Raw genomic sequence first — 27,283 nt, forward strand, 5'->3', positions numbered from 1 at the left:
TATAGTCCATGGGGTTGCAAAGAGTTGGACACGACTGAACCACTTCATTTCACTTCACTTCATAGTTGATTTACAATGTTGTGTTAGTTTCAGGTCTACAGGAAACTGATTCAGTTACACATATTCTTAGATTCTTTTCCCATGTGGGTTATTACAGAATACTGACTGGCTTTTACATTTTTTCCCTCTTTTTTGTTCCTTTTTTTTTTTGTATCTTTGGATTTTTTTTTAAATAAAATAGTGCATATTTAAGGTATACAGTATGATGGTTTGATATACATAAGAATAGCAAAATGACACTTTCAGTTCAGTTCAGTTCAGTCGCTCAGTCGTGTCCGACTCTGCAACCCCATGAATCGCAGCACGCCAGGCGTTGCTGTCTATCATCATCTCCCGGAGTTCACTGAGACTCACGTCCATCGAGTCAGTGATGCCATCCAGCCATCTCATCCTCTGTCCCCTTCTTCTCCTGCCCCCAATCCCTCCCAGCATCAGAGTCTTTTCCAATGAGTCAACTCTTCACATGAGGTGGCCAAAGTACTGGAGTTACAGCTTTAGCATCATTCCTTCCAAAGAACACCCAGGGCTGATCTCCTTTAGAATGGGCTGGTTGGATCTCCTTGCAGTCCAAGGGACTCTCGAGAGTCTTCTCCAACACCACAGTTCAAAAGCATCAATTCTTCAGCGCTCAGCTTTCTTCACAGTCCAACTCTCATATCCATACATGACCACTGGAAAAACCATAGCCTTGACTAGACAGACCTTTGTTGGCAAAGTAATGTCTCTGCTTTTCAATATGCTATCTAGGTTGGTCATAACTTTTCTTCCAAGGAGTAAGCGTCTTTTAATTTCATGGCTGCAGTCACCATCTGCAGTGACTTTGGAGCCCAAAAAGATAAAGTCTGACACTGTTTCCACTGTTTCCCCATATATTTCCCATGAAGTGATGGGACCAGATGCCATGATCTTGGTTTTCTGAATGTTGAGCTTTAAGCCAACTTTTTCACTCTCCTCTTTCACTCTCATCAAGAGGCTTTTTAGTTCCTCTTCACTTTCTGCCATAAGGGTGGTGTCATCTGCATATCTGAGGTTATTGATATTTCTCCCGGCAATCTTGATTCCAGCTTGTGCTTCCTCCAGCCCAGCATTTCTCATGATGTACTCTGCATATAAGTTAAATAAGCAGGGTGACAATATACAGCCTTGACGAACTCCTTTTCCTGTTTGGAACCAGTCTTTTTTTCCATGTCCAGTTCTAACTGTTGCTTCCTGACCTGCATACAGGTTTCTCAAGAGGCAGGTCAGGTGGTCTGGTATTCCCATCTCTTGAAGAATTTTCCACAGTTTATTGTGATCCATACAGTCAAAGGCTTTGGCATAGTTTTACCATATATTTTTTTATGATGATAGCAGTTAAAATTTATGCTCGTAGCAAATTTCCAGTATTTGATAGTGTTTTTGTTTTTTTTTAATATCCATTTATTTTTTTGGCTGTGCCAGGTCTTAGTTGTGGCAAGCAGGATTTTTTGTTTGTTTGTTTTGGTACCAAATTAGTTTATTTGAAGGAATGGTACTAAAGAAAGAACTTAAGTAGATGTTTTGGTACAACTTATAGAAAAGATGCTGCTACTACTGCTGCTAAGTCGCTTCAGTCGTGTCTGACTCTGTGCGACCCCATAGACGGCAGCCCACCAGGCTCCCCCGTCCCTGGGATTCTCTAGGCAAGAACTCTGGAGTGGGTTGCCATTGCCTTCTCCAATGCATGAAAGTGAAAGTGAATAGAAAAGATGATTATAACCCAAATATACATGTACTGCCTTGGTGACTAGGGAAGTCACCCCTGTGGCTACGGGAAGCCAGCTTGAGGCTTAGCTCTCACTGTGTCCCAGGGTGTGCTTGTCAAAGAGGTACTCTGCCATGCCAGATCCAGGGGCCCGGATCTTGCGCAGACTGGTTTTGTGGTCACCCAATTCTTTGATGGCTTCCACCTGCTTGTTCAGGTAATGCGTCTCCATAAAATCACACAGATGGGGGTCATTTTTTTCAGTGGCCAGTTTGTGCAGTTCCAGTAGTGACTGATTCACACTTCTTTCCAAGCATGGTGCACGTTCCATTGCATTCAGCCCATTCTCCCAGTCATCGCGGTCTGGTTTCTTGATATCCTGAAGGAAGATTTGGCCACCTCGTCGGTTGTGCAGCTTCATCCTTTTCTCAGCATATTCCCTCTCCTCATGAGATTGGTGAAGAAAGTATTTGGCAAAGTTCTTCAAAGTCCCATCATCACGGTCAAGATAGTATGACATGGACAGGTAGACATAGGAGGCATTAGAGCTCCAGGTTGATCTGGCGGTTGATGGTGGCCTCTGAGTCCTGGTGGTAGTTCCAGCGCACCTGCGACTGGGATGCGGTCGTCATTGCAGGCGGCTGAGAAGAGGCGGTGGTGGTGGCTGCTGTGCGGCACTGGAGCAGCGGCGGGGACCTTGGGCCTGTTGGAGGGCACGGTCAGGTGGTGAGGAGTCCGGCTGGGGCGGGGACGAGCAGGCGGGGGAGGAGCTACCGGGTTCCCTTCGAGCACTGTTGGCGCAGAAAACCCGGGCGACTCTCCACGAAGACTGTCCATGCAGGAATTTCAGTTGCAGCATGGGGACTCTAAGTTGTGGCATATGGGATGTAGTTCCCTGACCAGGGATTGAACCTGGGCCCCCTGCTTTGAGAGCAGAGTCTTAGCCACCAGATCACCAGGGAAGTCCCTGATACAACATTAAGAACTGTAGTCATCATGTTGTATATTAGATCTCTAGACTTAATAAGCCTAACTTTTAAACGACTTTTCTCCATTCACTTTACTCCCCCTCCCCCCACCCCACCAGACTCAGTTATTTGCTTGTCTTTCAGCATCTGTCAGGAACTCTTACAAGTAATGCAGGAAAACCTGAGAAAATCAACTTCCTGAGCTAGCTTGCAGACAGCTTACAATGAAAACCCCACTCCAGGACAGGAAAGGGCAGTTTCTGCCTTTCGGTACTTCAAAAATTGTCCCCGAGGGGGGTGCACCGTTCCTGGAAGTACTGCAGTATCAGGTCGTGAACAGAGCAAGTTCCTATTCCAACTCTCTGCTTCAAAAATCCATTTAATATATTGTTCTCAGATAGAGGATGTATCAGATATTAAACTGATAAGAACAGATACTACACTTGATCTTAGCCAGAAGGCTGAGAAGCCATAAATTCACTTTTAAATATGATAATGGCTGGGGTCAATAGCTATTAGCTTGGAATTTGACCTCCATCAATGTAATAATTGTATATTGCATAAAATTTTAAAGTCTAGAATATATTTGATGCAAACTTTAAAAATGTTGGACCTTAGACATCTTGTTGAGGTTCCCCCTCCAAGGAAACCAAAGCCATAAGGTCAGTCGTATAATTGAGCAGCTTTTCAGAATAAAAATCTAGCTCCTTCTGACCGCAACACCTTTTCTAACCAGATCTTTCAGCCTAAAGGCCTGAATCTTAATTTTCCTCTTAACTTGTTATTATATCTTTTAGTATTAAAAAGTAAAAGGAAGTTTTTGTGGTACATAAAAACTATATGAAATTTAAATTCCAGTTGTATAAATAAGTTTTATTGGGATGCAGCATGCCCATACATTTATGTACTGCCTATGGCTACCTTTGCACTACAATGGTAGAGTTGAGTACTTGTGACAGAGACCATATGTGGTGCTTTAACCACTTTGTACTATTGCTAAAAGGCAGATATCCAGAGAATAGAGTCTAATCAAATGCTGTAAATGGCTTCCAAAGGATGGTGAATATGTTTAATTAAAAGCATTTGCCTTAAATGGATATCAATCGTTTGGCAGCACATATCTGCATGAAAAGTTGCTTTTAAAGTTGAAATATGTGAAATTTCATTATGGAACAGCATTTACAGATGACTATTTGGAACAGATTTTGATGTAGATCTGGAGTGTTTTCTGACACCATCCATCAATTCTATTTCCTGACTCTCCTACACCACCTGGGTGTCCAACAGTTCAGTTCAGTTCTGACATGAACTACTTCAGAAGTTAAAACACCCAGTCCCATAAGTCTGCCCTCACTTTAGTTTTTATCATTTTTTTCTTTTTTTTTTTAAACTTTTTATTTTGCATTGGCGCATGGTCAATTAACAATGTTGTGATAGTTTCAGGTGGACAGCAAAGGGACTCAACCATACACATACATGTATTCATTCTCCCCCAAACTCCCCTGCCCTCACTTTAGGCATCAGCAACAAACAGAGTACTCAGGCCCCCCACACTTTTGCCCAGCCAATTACAAATCAGAGGTTCCCACAACCTCCTCTTTAGGTTTGATAATTCATTCGAAAGGCTCATACAACTCAGGGAAACACTTTGTTTACGTTTTTTAATTTATCATGAAGGATACAACTCTGGAACAGCCAGATGAAAGAGATGCACAGGGCAAAGTATGGGGGAGGAGGGACTGAGTTTCCCTCCTCTCTCCCAGCATGTCACACCCATCCTCCCCTTCACAGCACCTTGATGTGTTCACCAAAAGTTTCATCACTTAGCCATGTTGATTAAATCATTGGCCATTGGTAATTAATTCAGCCTCCAGTCCCTCTCTCCCATTGTACTGACTGTACAATAAAAGCCAAAAGAATGTACATGCTGCCAAGGTAACCTGCAGGCCAACCATGTATATCAGCCGCAGAGGTGTCCATAAGAACTCTACAGAGCTGGCTCGCGACCTGTTCACTAATTTCAGAGAGAGAAAGGGAATTATAAGATGTGCAAATAACTGCATGAATACAGGTAAAAACAGAACCAACTAATGGGGTAACAGAGGGAGGGAGGCTCTTCTTTGGATGTTTGACCCTAGGGCAGCAGGGGCCAGGCTGAACAGAAAAGGGAGCTGCACTAAAGCTCCCCTCCTTTTCCTGAAGGATCTCTCAGGGTAACAAGCAAAAGTATGACCAGGCCCCCAGTCTGGCCCCAGATCATCTATGGAAAGGAAAAATGTGCCCCCAGACTGGAGGAGGGCATGGCAACTGGAGGAGGGCGTGGTAACCCACTCCAGTAGTCTTGCCTGGAGAATCCCATGGACAGAGAAACCTGGTGGCCTACAGTCCATGGGGTTGCAAAGAGTCGGACACAACTGAGGCGACTTAGCATGCACACACAGGTAGGGGTCACACTGTCACCTGGAGCTCTGTTTGTCTCCGCTGGCTTTGCCACTGAACCAACTGTGTCACAGGATCTTCAAAGGTGTGAGTTTTCTAGCCAGGAAACTGGAGGTCTAATCCCAAATCAGCAGCACTCCTGCAGCCAGAACTCAGGCTTCACAGAAAAGTCTCAACTGCTGCCTTAGAAGCCTGCCTCTGCGAGTGTTTCTCTCCTCCTTCACTAGAAAAGTGACAAAACCAGTTGCATGGGGTATAAGTCACACGAAGCAGGACTTGGGTGGCCCTGCTTACCCAGAGGAATTGGAGCTGGGGCAGCTTCTGTGGCGTGGCCGGGGAAGCGGAGACTGAGCCGACAGGGGGCCAGTGGCGGCATCCCCACCGCCCGGGGTGAAGAAGGTGGGGGCAGCCTGCTCAGGGGGCCCGCACAGCAGTGACGGCGATCCCCTGGTCACCAGTGTATCCTCTGTCCGCGTGCTTCAGGGCCTTTGTACCTCCAAAGGGATTTTCAAACTCTACTATGTGGCCTGCAGATAGATCTAGATGCTTTCTTCGTACAGGCATTTTCTTTGTGTCATTCATTTAAATTTCCCCACAGGTGGAGAATATCTCCATGACAAGATCCTTCATCACATGCTTCATCAGCTTCCTGATACGCACTTTGTGGGGTTTCATGAAAGGTCTCTGCTTTTTTTCCTTTTTCATCTCTTTTAGGTGGTTTGCATGGGAAGCAGGAACACCACCTTTTGGCACATGTGCGTTGAGAGAGACTTAAGTGGCACAGGAGCTGCTGGGAGCTGGAGGTGCTAGACGGACTGACTTGCTGAAACTTTCCCTGGCCCTTGAGCTGCTGCTAGTGTTGGGGTCACAGCTGGAGGTGGAGCAGGATGAAGATCTGCTGCTACCCTTGGAAGCACTGTGTCTATTGTTTTACCCCTGTCTCAATGCTTCTCACTTTACTCCTTGGTGCTCCTTTATCTTTAGAGCGATCCTTAGATGTCTCACTTCTAACTTGAACCTGGGAAAGTATCCCTAAAAGATGGCTGCTGCTGCTGCTAAGTCACTTCAGTCGTGTCCGTCTCTGTGTGACCCCATAGACGGCAGCCCACCAGGCTTCCCCGTCTCTGGGATTCTCCAGGCAAGAACACTGGAGTGGGTTGCCATGTCCTTCTCCAATGCATGAAAGTGAAAAGTGAAAGAGAAGTCACTCAGTTGTGTCCAACCCTCAGCGACCCCATGGACTGCAGCCTTCCAGGCTCCTCCTTCCATGGGATTTTCCAGGCAAGAGTACTGGAGTAGGGTTCCATTGCCTTCTCCCTAAAAGATGGCAGTTCTCACCAAAGAATAGGATCTTCCACCAAGGCTATCGCTTCCCTCTCTCCTCAGCTGCTGAATCTAATGTACAGTTGATCCTTGAACAACAGGCGGTTGAACTGCTTGGGTCCGTCCAAAATACCTGGACTTTTAAAAAAGTAATAAACACCACAGCACTGCAGGACCAAAGCAGTGTTGGTAGAATATGGGAATGCTGAGCAGGGAATACTTTGGAACCAAGTACACCTCATGTGGGGCTGGCTATAAATTATAGAAGGATTTCTTGCTTTGCAGAGGGTCAAAGCTCCTAACTTAACCCCTGAGTTTCAAGGGTCAACTGTGGTTTAAAATTATAATCTGGTACACGGAAAAGAGCACTACACTCGGAGTGGACCAGCTGGTAGTCCTTGAACTATTCCAGCATAAAAAATGAATCAGACCTGCTTGTTTTACAGACTGGGTTTGGAGAGGGTGGGGCACAAACAGTTGAGTACTTAAATATAATGAGATAAGGGTAAGATAAATGTAAGCTCTGGGGGTTATAGAAAGAAAAGATTAGAAACTTTATTGTTGTTGTTCAGTTGCTCAGTTGTGTAAAGCTATTTGGGAGCCCATGGAGTCTCCTCAATCAGGAAGATTCCCTGGAGAAGGAAATGGCAACCCACTCCTGTATTCTTGCCTGGAGAATCCCCATAGACAGAGGAGCCTGGTGGGCTACAGTCCATGAGATCACAAAGAGTCAGACATGACTGAGAGACTAACACACTAAAGTGGACATAGTAATTCTAGCCATTATTGTGAACTCATTTGTTACGATATAGCAAGATAAGTGAAAATATCTTTAAAATTGCAAAACATTAATAAATGTGTTAATATGAGCATCCATTTTAAAGAAACTTTTTTAGTGTAAAACAACTTGAAATTTATAGAAGTGCTATACCAAAGCCTTTGACTGTGTGGATCACAATAAACTGTGGAAAATTCTTCAAGAGATGGGAATACCAGACCACCTGACCTGCCTCTTGCGAAACCTGTATGCAGGTCAGGAAGCAACAGTTAGAACTGGACATGGAACAAAAGACTGGTTCCAAATAGGAAAAGGAGTTCGTCAAGGCTGTATATTGTCACTCTCCTTATTTAACTTCTATGCAGAGTACATCATGAGAAATGCTGGGCTGGAGGAAGCACAAGCTGGAATCAAGATTGCCGGGAGAATGACAGAAAGTGAAGAGGAACTAAAAACCCTCTTGATTAAAGTGGAAGTGGAGAGTGAAAAAGTTGGCTTAAAGCTCAACATTCACAAAACTGAGATCATGGCATCCGGTCCCATCACTTCATGGCAAATAGATGGGGAAACAGTGGAAACAGTGGCTGACTTTACTTTTTGGGGCTCCAAAATCTCTGCAGATGGTGACTGTAGCCATGAAATTAAGATGTTTACTGCTTGGACGGAAAGTTATGACCAACCTAGATAGCATATTCAAAAGCAGAGACATTACTTTGCCAACAAAGGTCCGTCTAGGCAAGGCTATGGTTTTTCCAGTAGTCATGTATAGATGTGAGAAAGCTGAGCACCGAAGAATTGATGCTTTTGAACTGTGGTGTTAGAGAAGACTCTTCAGAGTCCCTTGGATTGCAAGGAGATCCAACCAGTCCATCTTAAAGGAGATCAGTCCTGAGTGTTCATTGGAAGGACTGATGTTGAAGCTGAAACTCCAATACTTTGGCCACCTGCTGTGAAGAGCTGACTCATTTGAAAAGACCCTGATGCTGGGAAAGATTGAGGGCAGGAGGAGAAGGAGATGACATGGTTGGATGGCATCACTGACTCAATGGACATGAGTTTGGGTAAACTTTGGGAGTTGGTGATGGGACAGGGAGGCCTGGTGTGCTGCGGTCCACGGGGTCGCAAAGAGCCTGACACAACTAAGGGACTGAACTGAACTGAACTGAAAGGAAGTAGCAAGATTTCCCAAATGACTTTCATTGATCTACACCTAAAATTTTAACGTAACTATGGTTCATTTGTCAAAACTAAGAAAGTTTCCCACTAATGTCCTTTTTCTGTTCCAGGATAGAAAACAATGGTTTTTAATGAATTAGAGAATGAAAAGTTAATATGGTTTGAGATACCACATTGCATTGTTTAAGAAATGATCACTTATGGTATTTGGGTGTAGTATCAAGGAGGAATATCCTCAATTATCTAAAAAGGAAAACACTTTTCCTTCTTCCAGCCAGATTTTATTCACATCCTTTTAACCTTTCAGAACAGATCAAATGCAGAAGCGGATATGGCAGTCCAGCTGTCTTCTCTAAAGTTAGATATTTAAGTTTCACAAGACTAAAATAATGCTACACTACTAAAAATGTTTGACTGCATCTGGCCTTAGTTGCAGCTTGTGGGCTCTTCATTATGTCATGTGAGATCTTTTGTTGGGGTGCACGGACTCTCTCATAGCTTCCTTTGTGGCTCAGCTGGTAAAGAATGTACCTGCAATGTGGGACACCTGGGTTCAGTCCCTGGGTTGGAAAGATTCCCTGGAGAAGGGAAAGGGTACCCATTCTAGTATTCTGGCCTAGAGAATTTCGTGGACTATATGTATATGTATAGTCCATGGCGTCCAAAGAGACGCAACTGAGCGACCTTCACTTTCATGGACTGTCTACTTGTGACACACAGGCTCAGCTGCTCTGTGACATGTGGGGTATTACTTTCCCAACCAGGGATCAATCCTGTGTCCTCTTGCATTACAAGGCAGATTCTTAACCATTAGGTCACTGAGGAAGTCCCAAGATAAGTTCAAGTCTTAACCTCCAGTACCTTGAATATGATCTTAGGAAATGGATTTTTGCAGATGTAATCTAGTTAAAATTAGATCCTACTGGATTAGAGTGGGTCCTAATCCAATGACTGATGTCCTTATAAGAAGAGAGTAATTTGGATACAGAAATGAGAATGCCATGTGAGGAAGGAGGCAAAGATTGGAATCATGCATCTACAGGCCAAGGAATGCTACAAATTGTCTTCAACCATCAGGAGCTAGGAGCAGGGCATGTAGCAGATCTTTCACTGTAAACTTCAGAGGGAGCAAGGACCTATGGACACCTTGAGTTTGGCCTTCTAACCTCCAGAACTGCGAGGAAATTTCTGTTGTTTGTGGCTGCTGCTGCTACTGCTAAGTCGCTTCAGTCGTGTCTGACTCTGCGCAACCCCATAGACAGCAGCCCACTAGGCTCCTCTGTCCCTGGGATTCTCCAGGCAAGAATACTGGAGTGGATTGCCATGTCCTTCTCCAATGCAGGAAAGTGAAAAGTGAAAGTGAAGGTGCTCAGTCATGTCCGACTCTTAGCGACCCCATGGACTGCAGCCTACCAGGCTCCTCTGTCCATGGGATTTTCTAGGCAAGAGTACTGGAATGGGTTGCTTTGCCTTCTCCTTCTTTTGGTTAAGGCCATTTTGTGTTACATTTTTCACAGTGACCCTAGAAATCTAATACAACATGTATTGGTTTATTATTTTAAAATTAATCAATATTTTAAAATATTTCTTAGTTTCAATTTGTAAAGTGGTAATATTGATAAATGTAATCCACATAATTGAAAGCTCCCTAGGGCCTTCACGTGTTAAATGTATAAAGGGTTCCTAAGATCAAAAAGAGAACCGTTGTCCTTTTTCTTCCCTAGATGCCTCAAAATCTTAACCATACCTATAATATCAGTCACCCTATAAACACTGGTGGTTCCAAGTCTTTTTTTTTCCCCCTTCTGTCCAGTTCTCTGCTCTAAGTCTCTGATTTACATATCCTACTGTCTATTTTTTAGACATCAAAAATCTGTATATGCCAGACTGGGTTCTAGATGCTTTCCCTCACACTGGTCTTCTTCCAGGGTTCTCTTCGAAAGGCTTATACCTTATACCACTTGCTTATACCTCATTCCAACTCATCACCAATACATCATCTGAAATCCATCCAGCTCTCTCTGTATCCACCCACTGCTATCATAATCTTAGCTATAATCATTCTTCACCTGGGCCACTTTAATAGCCTTCTAGCTTATCTCTGCAAGGACTGCCGGCCCCCTACAACTTGTTCTTTTCATTGAAGCCAGAGTTAATTTCTTAAAACACATGAAATCATATATTTAATCTCCACCAACTTCATGTCTCCCCCACTTCATCCCCACCTGAAGAAAACCCTTCATGGCTTTCTGTAGCTTTGCATGAATACCAAAATCCTTAACCTAACCTACAGGACAATGCATGATCTAGTCATAACACTTCTAAAATATTTTTAGGAGCAGATTCCGTTAAACAGACTTAACTCTTTGATCAGTTCTTCTATGCTTAGTCACTCAGTTGTGTCCAACTCTTTGTGACCCCATGGACTGCAGCTTGACAGGCTCCTCTGTACATGGGGGTTCTCCAGGCAAGAATACTGGAGTAGATTGCCATTTCCTTAGAGCAGCAGTTAAGCTAGTTTTATTTTTATACTGTTTTTTAACTAAAATAATTATGGGGGTGTGTGTCAATTCTTGTCCCTTTTAATTTTACATTGTGAATGTTCTTTAAAGATTTTTTTTTTTTTTTTGGCTGTGCCCCACAGCTTGTGGGATCTTAGTTCCCCAGGCAGGGATGGGACCTATGACTCCTGCAGTGGAAGTGCAGAGTCTTAAACCACTGGACGGCCAGGGAAGTCCCAAATTAGGCCATGTTAATCAAATGTGACATGGGTGTTCTGTATTTAGAATAAAACCTCTTGAACATAACAAGTAATTTTTTAAATAGACTTTTATTGTGAATATAAAATATCTGGAAATGATTTTAAAATTTCAGTTACAGAGTTAATAATTCAATGATCTTTACAAAAGAAAGCACCACATTAAAATTTACATTCATAAGACACAATCTAAAAATGCATATGCTAAAATGATTCAACAGTACTTACAGTTTTATCTTGGAATTTTTTTAAACCACAGATCTAAACTGAGGTCTCAAGCTCAGATGTCTTCAGGGCCAAGTGGGAAACACAAAGTAGTGAAGTAGTCTCATGTAAGAGCCTGGAGTCTGGTGAGCTATGGCAAACGGGGGACTGCATACCCAATACAAAGACTTTCTGAATTCAGAAGTTTTGGAGTTATGCACACTGAATAAAACAATTGTGGGCCAAGCTGGCCTGAATTGACTGTCAGTTTGCAGCTCTGGGCTAAATGAATTTCTAGCAAGTTACGTACCCAATCTTAAAAATGAGAACATTTCTTTAGGTAGTTGTGTGGATATGTTCTTAAAACATCTGACTAAGAGAAGAAAATTTTAAAAATACCTTTTTTCAATTTAGGAGAAATTAGTTATGCCTAAGAGTTTATTAAAATTAAATGAATTTTATTCTTTTACAAATAGAAAGTTACATACATTATTATGTACATTATTGCTTATAGGAAATATTTATGTGAAAAATAAAGTACTGGGTTTGCTCAAGCCATTGCTCAGAAAGCATTCAATCACCTCACTAAATACATAAGAAAATACTTGTATTTCAGTTAACCAACAAGTTTATCTTTAAAGAGTATTTTGTTGGAGAACTTTAGTAATTTCATACTGTCAGTATAAAGGTTCTAATCTAAACAAGTAAAATTTTACAGCTCAAACCATGTTTGTTCATTATGTCAAAGCAGTTTTACAGAATTTACAACATTGTATGCCATTGGTGACTTCACGTTAATCATTTAAAAATAGTTTTTAAAAATTAAGGTGATGGAGGCATTATAAGGACAAATAAAATCTCCTTTAAAAAGGCTGCAAAAGCACCTTATAATTCAAATATCCTTACTAGAGTACGACTACTTATAATAAAGTAACCCACAGACAACACATACTTCAAACAAATGCAACTCAAATACATTTATTCCTACCAAAATATCTTCTACTTTTAAAAAACATTTTAGCTCTTGGCTTCAGAAGTTTAACATAAAAAGAAAGCACCAAGTGTAACCATATAATACTTCTTTTTAAAAAGGTTTAAAAGTTACTAGTTATTATATCTTTTCTATAAAGTGAAGTGTATATGGGACAAATCAATTTTATAAGTGGCCATTAATTTCTGAAATTAAAAAGTCAAAGCTGTTTAAGTATCTGGCTTAAAGTTAGATGTTTAGCAAACTCTAAGTATGTATACAAGAAAATGTTAAGAAATTGTTATCAAGTAATGCAATAGGTCTGTGTCCATTTTCATTTTTCATGAATTGAAACTTTTCAAGTAGGGGAAATATGTTTGGCATTTTTTTTTTCTAACCTAATATTTGGCAAAGTTTTAAAGTCTTATGCATCTTATCTTCATTCTCACATTCAATTATTAAAAGCACTTAAATACAAAGCAATCAGGATTTCTTAGAATTCAAAGTTAACATTAACACTGATTTTACACAGAATTATCCATGGCAGAAAATTAGTATTGAAAATAGGATTATAAATTCACTATGGATCCATAGAAGAAACATGTTTCTCAAATCAAGTCAATAATAGAAATACCATGTAAGGGAATATGTACAACACAGGCTGACATATTACAAACCAAGTTTGATTTAGCAGTTCTTTAAAAACCAAAAGGGTTTCTATGAATGCCTTTATTTTAAATCAATAAATTATTCATAATAAAAATGTAAAGTTTTCATAAATAACAAGAGAATAGATAATTGATTTTTATGGGACTCCCACAAACTAACAAAATATTTAACATTATTTCACCAAATGTTGGTTTAGAATTATTCAAATGTATTTAAAGATAACAGTTGACTGATTTGTAATATAAATTCCAGGCTCAACTGACAGCAGGTAGAGTATATAGTGCTGTCTGCGCTTGTTCTTCACATCATCAAAGGGTGGAGCTCCTTTTGTGAGAAACATGATGGCTCCACTGGCTGCACAGAGTGATCCCATTAGTTGGCGTATTTATGGAGGAAGCGTTCAAATGCATCATAGATGGCTCGCCTAAAATTAAACATGAAAGAAAAACTTCAAGTATTTGGCAAAAAAGGGGGACAGACAATGCTTTTACTATAAGTTATTTCCAAATACCCTGTAGCTTGCAACCTGGCCTTGTCTCCAAACGGACAGGTACGTGAGGGTGTCTGGATCCATGTAATTCACCACTATTGGAAAACTTCAAATGTGCTTCCAACTTATGGTTCAGAAACTGATGGTTTATAAACTCAAGGTTGATAAAAGCCATCTTTTCCTGAGAAGCACTTTTTTTGTGCCTTGAAATTTATGTTATTTTAAAATACGATAAAATGAAAAGGAACTGGTTCTTTCTATTCTTTCTACTTGTTGAAAATTAACTGGCTATATAACTTTTCAAATGTCATATTCAATCTGTTTCATAGATTATGATATAGCAAATGAACTCAAAAGCCTTAGTTTCCTACATTAACTTCACTAGGTATTTTAATATTTTAATTGGAAAGAAATAGTCAAATTGACCTGGCCCAAGTTCATAAGATATTATTTGTCAGGCTTATTTTGGCTTTTTTTCCTATTGTCAAATACATTTTCATTGTATAAAATTCAGAAAAAGAGAAAAAAGTCATAATCCCATCACTCTAAGGTATGTATGTTTAATCTTTTCCTACAGGCTTTTTTTTTTTTTAATGCTCATGTCTGTATTTTTTCCTCAGTTTAAATAATAACTGAGGAACTTCCCTGGTGATCCGGTGGTTAAGTGTCCATGCTCCCAATGAAGTGGGACAGGGTCTGATCCCTGGTCAGGGAACTAGATTCCACATGCCACAACTAAGACCTGGCATAGCCAAATAAATAAATAAAAATTTTAATAAATAAATAATAATTGAGATCATATTAATATTAATCCTATATTGTACTTGTTTGACTAAGCATTTCCCTACATCCTTAAAAAGATACTAAGATTAACTTTAAAACTGGCACCTGCTATGTACTGTGATTTCCAATTTGTTGGAAAGAAAAAGTTTTGTATCATTCTTGTGTGGCTCAAAAATATATAAAATGAGACCCAAGGTTGCAATCTGGGCTACTGTACATGGTATGAGAAGGGTTAGTAAAGGTATACATATGCATTTTAAATCACTTGAATAGTCTCTTACTCACTTGTACTATCAATCCAAACAGCTTAACCCAAATTCTTAGAGCACACAAAGGATTGGCTTGTTTTACTTTTAAATCTGATGAGTGATAAGGATGAATTTGTAAAGTTCTGCTATTCCAATGTCATCTAAACTTCGTTAGGTTTTAAAGTGACTAGTGGGGAGTATAAGTCAAATAGCTTAGTATTTATTCCTCCTGAGCAAGTTATTTAATCTTTTTTGTTCTCTGTGTTTCTGTATAAAAGGGGATATTAAAAGTAACACCAGAAGAAATCGCTCTAGTACCTGGCACATACTGATAGCTAACATTTATTTCTTTCTCAAATGAAGCCTTCAAGTGAGCACTGAGGAGTTTTTATAGCTGACTTTGATTACATCTATTCTTCTTAATGCTTCTCAGCCATACTCCCACATTTATACATAAAAGAGTAATAAAATAAATTTGATAACAATTTACTAAAGCAAGCATGTGGGTTCTCTGCATTCACATGTAACAGAACTTTAGACTCTTCTTGGGCAACCCTAGCAACCCTCCCTACGCACAATTTTTGTTTGCTTTTGTTTTAGTTTTGCTGTGCCAGAGGGTCACTTGAGTGTTGGGTAAATAGTCTGCTCACTGACTAACTCACTGCTTTACAAATGAGTACTTTTTTTTTAAAGATCATACTATATAAAAAGAAAGTGTTACATTCTTGAGGACATTACAGACTTGAAGAATTAATCTGTACCTCAAGAAGGTGACATCTCTACACTGAACTACATAAGCAACAACATACAGATAATTATTTCTTAGATTAAAAAAGAGCTAAAAACATGTCAAACATACCACACACACAATTCTTCTATGATATGACTGTCCAGTTGGCATTTTTGGAACACTGCACAGGGCACTGGTCTAACCTCTTGATGTGAACTGATTAATGATAAATATTCTAATAATAACTGTTACAATCAAACGAACAGAAGTAGAAAAAAACTGGCATATCAAAAAACTAGAATAATAGCATAAAAGTTTTTATAAGTGAGTGAGTGAAAGTTGCTCAGTCGTGTCCAACTCTTTGCGACCCCATGGACTATAGAGTCCATGGAATTCTCCAAGCCAGAATACTGAAGCGGGTAGCCTTTCCCTTCTCCAGGGGATCTTCCCAACCTAGGGATTGAACCCAGGTCTCCCGCATTGCAGGAAAGCTTTTATTTATAAGTTCTAACAAATATGGAGTCATACAAGATTATTAACAATAAAATCAGTATTTCACTTCTCATTTAAGGTTCAATATTTACTGGCTGCTGGAACACACTGCTAGATTATTCCATGGGATGCTCAGGTTATTCTGACAGAACATCAGAGTGGAGTGAAAAACTCATCATGACTCAAAGCAAGTTTTACAAACCCTAGTGTTCCTCCCTACACTCTAAAATACCTGGTTATTAATATTTGAAGAGGGTAAAACCACACAATAAAACACGCCTATCACATGCTATTTCCTAGTTCTCTAGAAGGAAAAGAAAATAAGACAAGATAGGAAAGAGCATCACAATGTGAGAATTGAGACAAGCAGGAAGGAAATAAGAGGACTAAAATCTATAAGACAAATATCAATTTTTTCATATTTATTGAGAAAAAAACAATCCCCAAAACAAGTAACAGACACCATACACCAGTTAGACCAATCATCTTACCTAAAGAGTCCTTGTTTAAAAAGATAAGCACTAATATGACCCCCTTCTAGATATCGGATTTCACAACCAGGCCAAATTTCTTGCAGACTTCGAACTCCTGTTCGTGGAATATAGGCATCTTCTTTGGCTTGAACCACTATGATGAGGCTTGGGTCAACTGGAACTAGGCACAGGATTTTTTAAGATGTAACATATATACTTTGAAGAAGCTCTAAGAATTTTATATATAAATACTGGTAACCATATTGAAAAGTAAAATACGCCATACAATGCAGTAAGTATGCAAAAAATACTTGCCAAACTAAAACTTTTGATCATTAAATTAAAAATCAACTATACTGGATTTTCCTGGTGGCTCAGTGGTAAAGAATCCACCTGCCAATGCAGGAGACATGGGTTCTATCCCTGGTCCGAGAAAATCCCACATGCTGTGGAGCAAACTAAGCCTGTGTGCCACAACTACTGAGCCTGTGCGCTAGAGCCCAGGAGCCGCAACGACTGAAGCCCGAGCACCCCAGAGCTGAGCACGAGAAGCCACCGCAATGAGAAGCCCATGCAACCAGGAGAGTAGCCCCCACTACCTGTGGCTAGAGAAAAGCCCACATAGCAATGAAGACCCAACAGAGTGAAAAATAAATAAACAAAATAAGTTTTAAAAAAATCAACCATACTAAACCATAACATTATAATATTCATCTCTAATACAGTAAGATGAGTATTCTAAAGAAGATACAAACCCCAATGTTTTTAACGAATAAAATGGTCTTGGATTTTCATGGATAAAATTTAAATATACATTTAAATAACTCACTTATCTTAGAAAACACATTGTGGAGCCAACGATAAATGAAATTATCTTATAGCATACTTTAAAAATATTTCACACATTTTACCTATCATCAGCATATATTCTCAATTTCATATGAAAATTAATACCTGAGAAATTTGCTACGTGTGTACATTCGTCCATAACTCCTTTCATAAATATTAAAGATTCTTTCTGAAGATTGTTTCTTCTTTGTTCTTTACTGAGTAGGTGGCATGACTGAGGACTGCAACTTGTATAACTACTTTTGTTGGTTGAAAGTGTGTGATTGAAGCAGTCCATCTTAGAGGTATCTTGTAACAAGAGTCCTTCTGATGTGGCACTGATAGATGTTTTACTAGATTTATGGCACTCAACAGGTTTTTGGGACACAACTTGGTCCGTCATATCTAAATTTAAAGTTCTAGAAACCAGATTAAGGTTAGTTAGCTTGTCTGCACTGCTAGGGAAGCGTTTCACGAACTCTTGTCCCATTTTGAAAGAATCTGTCTGAACATATGAAAGAGAAGAAAATGTCATTTAATATAAAATAGGGTTTTATGTAACAACCCTGTCAAAACAAAGAGAAAACACATATATCCATCAAGGAATAAATGGACAAACGAAATATAATATATACATATAATAGATTATTACTCAATCTTAAAAGGGAATGAAATTCGGACACAGGCTACGCCATAGATGAACTCTGAAGACATTCTGCTAAATGAATAAGCCACACACAAAAGGACCATATTGTATGATTCCAGTTTTATGAGGAATCTAGAGCAGTCAAATTCATAGAGACAGGAAGTAGAATGGTGGCTGCCTGGGGCTAGGAAGAGGGATGAACAGAGTTTAGTGTAATGGGTACAGAGTTTCAGTTTCAGATCAGATCAGATCAGTCGCTCAGTCATGTCCGACTCTTTGCGACCCCATGAATTGCAGCACGCCAGGCCTCCCTGTCCATCACCAACTCCTGGAAGAGGAAAAAGTTCTGGAGATGAATGGTGGTGATGGATGGAGGTGATGGTTATACAACATTGTAAATGTACTTACTACTACTGAACTGTACACTTAAAAATGGTTAAAATGGTTAATACTAATGAACTGTACATTTAAAAAATGGTTTAAATGGTAAATTTTATGTGATATATATTTTACCATAATAAAAAAAAAAAACAGAAAAAAAGGCATCCAAATTTAACTGAGGACTAAGACAAATTGTATTTTATTGCTAAATGTTTCCTACTAAATGATAAAGATTATCATTTAGGCTGTGACACATTTTGTTTTGTTTGTTTTGGCTGCACCACTAGGCTCGCAGGACCTTAGCTTCCCAGACTAGGATTGAGTCTGGGCCCCCAGCAGTGCAAGTGCAGAGTCCTAACCACCGGACAGCCAGGGAAATCTTGCTTGTGTCATGTTTTTATTGTCACAGTTTTGAAATCCATGATTTGTTTTAACCTTAGAACTTCTAAAATTCTTAGGAGTGCATCCTAGCAGTAATACTTTAGTCACCCCAAATTCTTTTCTTAGGCTGAACTAAGACAAATTAAAAATTATCAAGAAAAAATATTAATTATTAAAATTCCCAAAGTATAATACACACTAAGTTTAAGAACTTACAATTTAAGTAAAAATAAAGTTTGTCAGATACTAAAAGCAGTCAAAGAAAAGAACAACAGCCTGGGAAAAATATATTTGCAACTTATATGACAAAGAGCTAACTGCCTTTACAATATTGTAGTGGTTTTTGCCATACATTGACATGAATCAGCCGTGGGTGTAGATGTGTTCCCCATCCTGAAAAATTTTAAGAATGCAGAATGTCTGGTAATTACAAGTATCTCAAAAGCTAAAATGAGAAAAATACAGAAAGTAAGTACTCATTGAATAAATATTATTTTGCTTTGAGGGAGCCAGAAAAGATTCCCTTCCAAGAAATAAGTAATAATGATAAAAGATGTAATTAATACACTGTATCTCTTTTAAGCCTTAGCATGCATTTCACCTCAGGACAATTCTGATTTTGACATTCTTAATCTCCTTTGTCTAGAACAGGACCCCATTTTAAGCCATTATTGGAACAGAGTTCATAATCTAAAGCCATTTTTCTCCACAGGATGTATTCATTTTAATACAGAAGCTGCAAAATGGCAAATGACTAAGTCAGTTAAAAAGAATCCATAGCATAATAAATATAAATTTACATTAACTGTCAACAAACTTCTACATGAAGCCTAAAAGTTGATACAGTACAGGTGAAAACATGATTCTTCCATGTTCTCAGACTTTGTTTACTAAATAATACTGTCATAAGATCTGAAAATAAACTTTAATGGATCTTCCTAAAGCTGCATAATTTTCCAAACAATTTTCCTCTGATTACAGAGCCTGTTCATCCCTTCACTCCTTTTTCGTTTTTCTAAATTTTTTATTTTGCACTGCTGCTGCTAAGTCACTTCAGTCGTGTCCGACTCTGTGCGACCCCATAGACAGCAGCCCACCAGGCTTCCCCGTCCCTGGGATTCTCCAGCCAAGAACACTGGAGTGGGTTGCCATATAGCCTATTAACAATGTTGTAATAGCTTCAAGGTGAACAGTGAAGGGACTCAACTATATATGTATATGTATCCATTCTCCCCCAAACTCCCTTTCTATCCATCAATCCTTTTTCAGTCCTTTAACTTTCGAAATATTTTCTTGACATTTTTCCTTGGCCTCAATCAGCCTTGCCAATTTCTAAACCAGTGCAGCACTTGCCAGAAACAATGGAGTAAGGACTAAAATAACTGTTGTAAGGAAGCCATGTGGATCTTTTGCAAGCCTATACCACAACATACTCAGCCCAGGCCTGTACATCAAACATCTTTGTAGAGGCCTTATGCTTGAGTGAAAGTGAAAATGTTAGTTGCTCAATTGTGTCTGATTCTTTGCAACCCCATGCACAGTAGCCCACCAGGGTCCTCTGTCCATGGAATTCTCTGGGCAAGAATATTGGAGTGGGTTGCCACTTCCTTCTCCAAGGGACTGTTCCCACCCAGGGATCGAACCTGGGTCTCCCACATTTCAGGCATGTTCTTTACTGTCTGGGCCAGGAGGGAAACTTGAGTAGTCTCTGATTTTGTCCTGGGATTATTAGCCAGTCACATTTTCAGGTGACCCTTGGTTGGTTGTCTTCTTTAGCTCTACCATACACTTCTGAGATAAGGCTTAAATTCTGTTATGTTCTCATGTACCTCAATTTCAGATTCCAAGCTCATGCTTGGAGGAATAAATATTATTTCTTTAAGGAATATTCTTCCATCCAAAAGGGACTGAGACTGGGTTTGATCTCCAGACCAGACCAGCATGGCACCTGAAGCCATCTGCACTTTTCCTTCATACTGGTGTTTCCCCTTCACTCACTCACCCTTCCTCACCAACCCCCTCCTCAGCCCCCACCGCCATCCCACCTGCATCCGGCCCCTGGGGCCACACTCAGCTGACCCTCCCTCTGCCTGGGGCTCACATGGTGGGGGTGTGTGAGAATCAGGGGTGGTTCCCGCCACTCCTTGCAAAGTACCATGGCTGCCTCAGCTAACACTGGGGCAAAACCTGTGCAGTGGGTGCCACCAGCCTCCCCGACTCCCAACTCACCCAGATTATCAGTAACTTTCAAACTGAATGTGCAAAACTTTAAAATTTATGAAAAGAATGGTTACTTCAGGAGAGTAATCAGGAAGCAATTCATTTCCCTGAATTGGTAAATTGGTAAATTAAGGGAAAGAATTAACCCTTTCCTATATGATCTGAGGCTCAGGGGCAAAGAATCTGTGTGCCAATGCAGGAGACTTGGGTTCCATCCCAGGGTCAGGAAAATCCCTTAGAGAAGGAAATGGCAACCCACTCCAGTATTCTTGCTTGGGAAAGCTCATGGACAGAGGAGCCTGGCATGGGTTGCAAAAGAGTCAGATGAGACTTGGTGACTAAATAACAACAATATGAATTGAACTATGAGACAACCAAATAATTAGCAAAGGAAGTGACTTTTTAAAAGTATTTAAATTAATAAATGAAAAAAAAAAAAGGACAGAATTAGAGTATCAGCATTTTGCAACTCTCAATGTAATAGACATAGGCATTAAGCATCAATGGCTGCTTACACCACAGGAAAGAGCAGCCAGACATTACCTGCTCCCTATACTCTTGACAAAGAACATGGAGGAATATATATGAGAATACAAACAAAAATCTCCACTGTGAGAAACTCTACAAGTAAATAGCCTATGTTCTTCAACAGATAAATTATAATGAAAAGAAAGGAATGAAGAATAATTTATAGATTAAAGATATTTAAAAGACACATCAAATAAAAGATGTGTATCTAGGAATGCATATCTGGACAATAAAATTATCTTAAAGGCAGAAGGAAGTAATTACTATAAAAATCAGGATGATGATAACTAAACAGTAGAGGGAGGAGGGCCTTTTGATTAGGACACATGAAAGACATTTTTGGTTTGGGTGCTAAAGTGCTGAGCTGGGTGGTCAAGTTCTATTCTTGACCTATTACAAATGCATTAGCTATTTAATAAACGTAGTAAGCTATACATTAGCTTTGCATGATTGTGGTTAGGACTCTGTGCTCTCACTGCCGAGGGCCTGGGTTCAATCCCTGATCAGGGAACCAAAGTCTCACAAGTCATGCAGCACGGTCAAAAAAAAAAAAAAGAAAGAACAAATATATATATATTTTAAAAAAATCTGCAATTCTTTTAAAAAATCTGAATCATTAACCATGGTCAAAATCCACCCCCCCCATGTTATGCAAAAGTTAAAAATACTTACTCCACAGTATTCAAGCATGTGAATAATTTCTTCTTCATAAACTGTCTGTGTATAATACTGCTTTTCTAGTTCCCTCCAATTAATTGATTTACTTAGCACGCCCTGAAATAACAAACTAAATTAAGATCAGATCACATCTGTAAAGCATGTTGTCCAATAGTTTGATTATTCTTACTGTGCAGAAAAAAAATTAACAAAGCAGGCTTGAGATTTCCTATCTCTGGACAAGCCTACTTATAAGGTTGGACCTATTTAACTAGTAAACAATAATTCTTTACCCTGATATAAAACTTCCAAAATGATGTGGGTCTCTAAGCCTAAACTGCTGATACAAACAATGCTGTTTCTACTAAACACTGGATTTCCTTCTGGAATTTCAGTATGTGAGGCTGAGAATACCTAAGAACTCTGACCTCTGATATAAACCCCGGACTTCAAGGCTCAGGTGAGTTTCATTGATGGACAACAATTTGCACCTATTGTCATAACTCACTGCTGAAGAAATTAAACACATTCTGAAAGACTCCTTTGGAAGCTTATGCTTGGTTTCTTCTGGACTGTACCCTGTGTGCCTTTTTCCTTGGCTGATTTTATAGTGAATCCTTTTGCTGCAATATGTTTTAGTTGTGAATATGACTATATATGGAGTCCTGTGATTCCTTCCAGTGAATCACCAAACCTGGGGGTGATTTTGGGAACCCTGAAAACTATTATGTTTAATTATATATAGCTATCTAAATATTAACTGCAATTAAATTACCGTAGTGAAGACCCCAGATGCTGTGGACCACGACAGACATGGAATCAATGGCATGGGCTTAGGCCAGTTGGATACTGCTAAAGAAGCCATCTGTAAGATAACACAGAGAGATTCAGTTTAAAGTTCACAGTCATTAAATGAAAAATATTTAATATTAAGAAGCACTTTGGGACTGGGATGGGGAGGGAGGTAGAAGGGAGGTTTAAGAGAGAGGGGATAAATATATACCTATGGCTGATTCATGTTAGATGTATGGTGGAAGCAATCACAATATTGTAAAGTAATTATCTTCCAGTTAAAAAAAATTTTTGTATAGTAGTTGGTGAAATAAAACATGAACACAAAGTCTCTTAAACACTCATGAGAATGTCTAGCAACCTCTCCAAATTCCCCAGATCATAAACTCAACAATGACATATAATTGCCTCCTAAAAAACCAATAAAGTATATTAGGAAATTTTAAGTATCTTTAAATTTTAAGACCCTTCACAGAAACCTACCTTCTACTGGGTAAATATAGAGCAAACATGCTGGGATGTAGATCCTGGGCAGTAGGCTAAGCACACTCATTACTTAAGTGACCTGCTCAGGCTGAGCAAGATTGTAACTAAAAATCTCAGACTTTTGAGGTTGACTGAAAGGTGTCAAGAATTTGGTGAACTACAAAGCAGATTATATAGCTGATATAAAATGATGCAGTATGTTTAGAGAAGTGAAATGTTACTTTTGGCTAGAGGAATTACAGAAGGCTTCATGAAATAGCGATCTTTTAGGGGAAAAGATAGACGGGGTCTTGTCTGCTATATAAAGAAGACGGTATGATCAAAGGCAGATGGTGAGAAATACAGGGTCTGGTGGGGAAACAGCCAATATACTTCAGTTAGGCTGGTCAATAGGGCACATGTATCCAGAGGAGTAGGGAGACAGGTAGGGCCAGAAAGCTTGATCAGGATCAGATCAGAGGTTCCTTTGTTCCATAGATAATGGGGAATTAATAAAGAAACCGGAACAAAGTAGCGTTATTGTCAAAGAATTGATTCAATGAAGCTAAAAAGTATTTTATAAGATTGATTAGAGAGGGTGAGATTTGAGGTAGGGAAACCAGTTAATAGGTAGCAGTCCAGCTTATAAGTTACAACACTCTGACTTAGGTCATAAAAATGAAAACAGTACTAGATAGGAAAATAAATCTTTTGCCACCTTTCAGTTTCAGTGTCTTTAGTTGTTTCAAATTTGAGTTTTTGAAGCTAATTTTATCAGTTTCAGCCTTTGGTAATTGCTTTGAATTTGAGTAAGTTTTTAAACTTAATCTTATAACTCAAATGAATTATAAAAAATATGTATCTATAGATATAGATATAAACGTACTGAATGATTGCTATGTCCAAGAAATGAGCCATGGCCCTCAGAGTCATGTTCCTGGCCCTCACTGAATCAACTGCTTTACAGAGAAAATGGACTGCTAGACAAACAGCCACAGTGCAAAGAAATAAGTACATGTTACTGAAAAATGAAGTGTGGTCTGGGAATCAGGAAGAGCTTCTTCCAGCTCTAACCTGGAAGCGGAAGGGCAAGCTGCTACCTGGCTAGGTGATAAGGAGTGAGGGGGCACTAGAGGGATGCACAGCTAGTGCCAGTTCCATAGTAAAACCTTTGGCAGGTTTTAAGCAGGAGAGAGCAGAGAACAGATTTAGGAAGACCACACTAGTTATAGTGTGGGAAAAAGCTCTTAAGAAAAAGATTGAGGAGAGAAAAGACTAAATGGAGAAACCAATGAGGGGACTGTACACTCTAGAAAGCAAAGATAAAATAGGTTGATGGTAGGGGATGGAGGGAAGAGATAATCGAAAAGTGTTTTGCAAATCAGCTATCTTCAGGAATTTAATAGCAAAATAAGGCATTTATAGTTGAGATTTGAAAAGCTAATTTTTATTATCAACTTTTAGTAAAATATTAAATCTAATACCTGAAATATAGCTGTGAAGTAAGTAGTAAAATCAGTATCTCCATAAATCACAAAAAAATCATTATTTAATAATTGGAATAAAAGTTTAGAATCTGCTCCTGCAGGATTTCCCTGGTGGTCCAGTGACTGGGACACTGCACTCTCAATGCAGGAGCCCAGGTTGGATCCCTGTTCAGGGAACTAGATTCCATATGCTGCAACTACAAGATGCTGTGTGCTGCAATTAAGACCTGGAGAAGCTAAGTAAAATAAATAAGAAGAAATATTTTTAAAAATCGGTTTTTGCTTTCACCAAAAGTAAAATTAATTCTATACCTAAAGTGATTTCTTTTCTTTTGGCCATACCATGCAGCATTAGTTCCCTGACCAGGGATCAAACCCACACCCCTGCACTGGAAGCATGGAGTCTTAACCACAGGACCTCCAGGGAAGTCCCTAAAGTGAATTTGTAAATAATTAGATTCTCTAGACCTTCCACCCACTTCACAACCCTCTTCAGTGCTCATAGCCCACAGGTAAGGAGACAGGGCAATAGTTTGAAGCTGCAGTTTTCTCTGGCATGGGTCTACTGTTAGATGCCCACAGAGGACAAGCCATAAATCCATTACCATGCTTGATTCCATAGATCTTATAAACATAACCACAATTAAATATAAGTTGAAATGAAAATGCTTACGTGTCCTCCCATGGATATTCCGGTCATTCCTAGAGGTCCATAACCCTCCCTCTCTAGCCAGTGCAAGAGAGCTGCAGACTCTAAAACGAGAGCTCCTCCCATCACAAAAAGGTCGGACACGTTTTTTAAGCTGGACCTTCTAGCCTCGCAAAACAAAAGAGAAAATTATTTATGTTTTTACATTTTTATACACACAAATTTACAATAGGCAGCCAAAATGCATGTTTTTCTTTTAAAGGACCAGATAGCTAAGTATTAATAAAACAATGGTATAAATTGATTAAAATTAAATTGCTGCTAACATTGTTCTACATATTAATCACCTAAAATTTAAAAAGTTGTATCTGCTCTACAACATACAATCTTCATTGAATTTCAACTACTGAGCTATTTCGAAATCCAGAGGAGAACATATTATTTATTTGACAGAACTTAAAAGTGTTAAAATATGTATGGGAAAATAATATTTCTATATTGTCAATTTTTAGTTAAATTACCACATCAATAAAAGGAAAAACAAATTTACAGTTGTCCCTTCTTAGGAAAAAAAAATTACAATAGAGCTTAAAGCTCACATTAAAAAAATATATATACATAAAATAATTGAAACCTAATAGTAATTTTGTTTAGGTTTAATTGAAACCTAATAATAATTTTCATAGAACCAGAGCAAAAAACTCTTAAATTTGTATGGAAACACAAAAGACCCGAAAAGCTAAGGCAATCTCGAGAAAGAAAAATGGAGTCTGGAGGAGTCAGACTCTCTGATTTCAGACTGTACTACAAAGCTACAGTAATCAAGACAATATGGTAATGGCACAAAAACAGAAATCTAGATCAATGGAATAGGATAGAAAGCCCAGAAATAAACTCATGCACCTATGGTCATTTAATTTATGACAAGAGAGGCAAGAATATACCATGGAGAAAAGACAGTCTCTTCAATAAGTGGTGTTGGTAAAACTGGACAGATACATGTAAAAGAATGAAATTCAAAAACTCGCTAACACCATACACAAAAATAAACTCAAAATGGATTAAAGACCTAAATGTAAGACCAGAAACTAAGAAGTCTTAGTGGGCTTTCCTGGAAGTCTAGTTGTTGAAAATCTGCACTTCCAAGGCAGGGGGTACAAGTTTGATCCCTGGTCAGGAAAATAAGGTCCTACATGCTGCGTGGTGTGGCCATAAGATTAAAAAACACAAAAACCTCTTAGAGGAAAACACAGGCAGAACACTCTTTGACATAAATCACAGCAATATCTTTTTTTTTTGGCTGTACCACACAGCATGTGGAATCTTAGTTCCATGACCAGGGATTGAACCTGTGCCCCAAGCATTGGAAACACAGAGTCTTAACCAATGGACTGCCAGGAAGTCCAGCAATATCATTTTTGATCTATCTCCCAGAGTAATGAAAATAAACAAATGAGGCCTAACTAAACTCAAAACCTTTTGCACAGCAAAGGAAACCATAAACAAAACAAAAAGACAACCCACAGGCTGGGAGAAAATATGTGTAAACAAAGCGACTGACATACAGCCCATGCAGCTTTATGTAAAAAAAAAAAAACAAAACACCCACTCAAAAAAATGGGCAGAAGATCTAAAAAGACATTTCTCCAAAGAAGACAGGCAGATGACCAAAAAGCACACGAAAAGATACTCAACATCACTAATTATCAGATGCAAATCAAAACCACAATGAAGTAACACCTCATACCAGTCAGAATGGCCATTAACAAAAAGTCCACCAAAAAAAAAAAAAAAGTCCACAAACAGTAAATGCTGGAGAGGGTAAGGAGAATAGGAAACCCTCCTACACTGTTGGTTGGAATGTAAATTGGTATAATCACTAAGGAGAACAGTATGGAAGTTCCATAAAAAAATAAATAAATAACTACCATATTATCCATCAATCCCACTCCTGAGTATATATCT

At 39.1% G+C, this 27,283-nt stretch overlaps 1 protein-coding gene, 1 non-coding gene and 3 pseudogenes across 10 annotated transcripts in view; all 5 read right to left on the bottom strand.

Annotated features, from left to right (window-relative positions):
- Nucleotides 1–1,772: 1,772 nt before the first annotated feature.
- LOC133228626 (ferritin heavy chain-like) lies at nucleotides 1,773–2,857 on the bottom strand (annotated as a pseudogene).
- A 186-nt stretch (nucleotides 2,858–3,043) lies between these two features.
- On the bottom strand, nucleotides 3,044–3,224 carry LOC133229296 (U2 spliceosomal RNA; annotated as a pseudogene).
- Nucleotides 3,225–11,278: 8,054 nt separating this feature from the next.
- Nucleotides 11,279–27,283, bottom strand: part of ABHD18 (abhydrolase domain containing 18) — a 39,226-nt gene continuing 23,221 nt past the window's right edge. For 7 of the 9 annotated variants that reach the window (XM_061384220.1, XM_061384222.1, XM_061384223.1 and 4 more), the window contains 6 exons: nucleotides 25,343–25,481; nucleotides 22,701–22,790; nucleotides 21,941–22,042; nucleotides 17,239–17,617; nucleotides 16,303–16,465; nucleotides 11,279–13,492 (listed from right to left, as the gene is read on the bottom strand). In XM_061384220.1, coding sequence (XP_061240204.1) covers nucleotides 13,441–13,492; nucleotides 16,303–16,465; nucleotides 17,239–17,617; nucleotides 21,941–22,042; nucleotides 22,701–22,790; nucleotides 25,343–25,481 — 925 coding nt within the window. In that variant the 3' untranslated portion in view covers nucleotides 11,279–13,440. Of the gene's footprint in view, nucleotides 13,493–16,218; nucleotides 16,466–17,238; nucleotides 17,618–21,940; nucleotides 22,043–22,700; nucleotides 22,791–25,342; nucleotides 25,482–27,283 lie in introns of those variants that run through there. The other 2 variants (XM_061384226.1, XM_061384225.1) reach the window with 2 other exon arrangements.
- On the bottom strand, nucleotides 17,864–21,931 carry LOC133228628 (small integral membrane protein 15-like; annotated as a pseudogene).
- LOC133229285 (small nucleolar RNA SNORA42/SNORA80 family) lies at nucleotides 25,146–25,279 on the bottom strand. Its single transcript, XR_009730520.1, has one exon. It is a non-coding gene; the product is annotated as a small nucleolar RNA SNORA42/SNORA80 family (small nucleolar RNA).

The sequence above is a fragment of the Bos javanicus genome, chromosome 17 (genome assembly GCF_032452875.1).
Source record: "Bos javanicus breed banteng chromosome 17, ARS-OSU_banteng_1.0, whole genome shotgun sequence".
NCBI classification, from domain to species: Eukaryota; Metazoa; Chordata; class Mammalia; order Artiodactyla; family Bovidae; genus Bos; species Bos javanicus.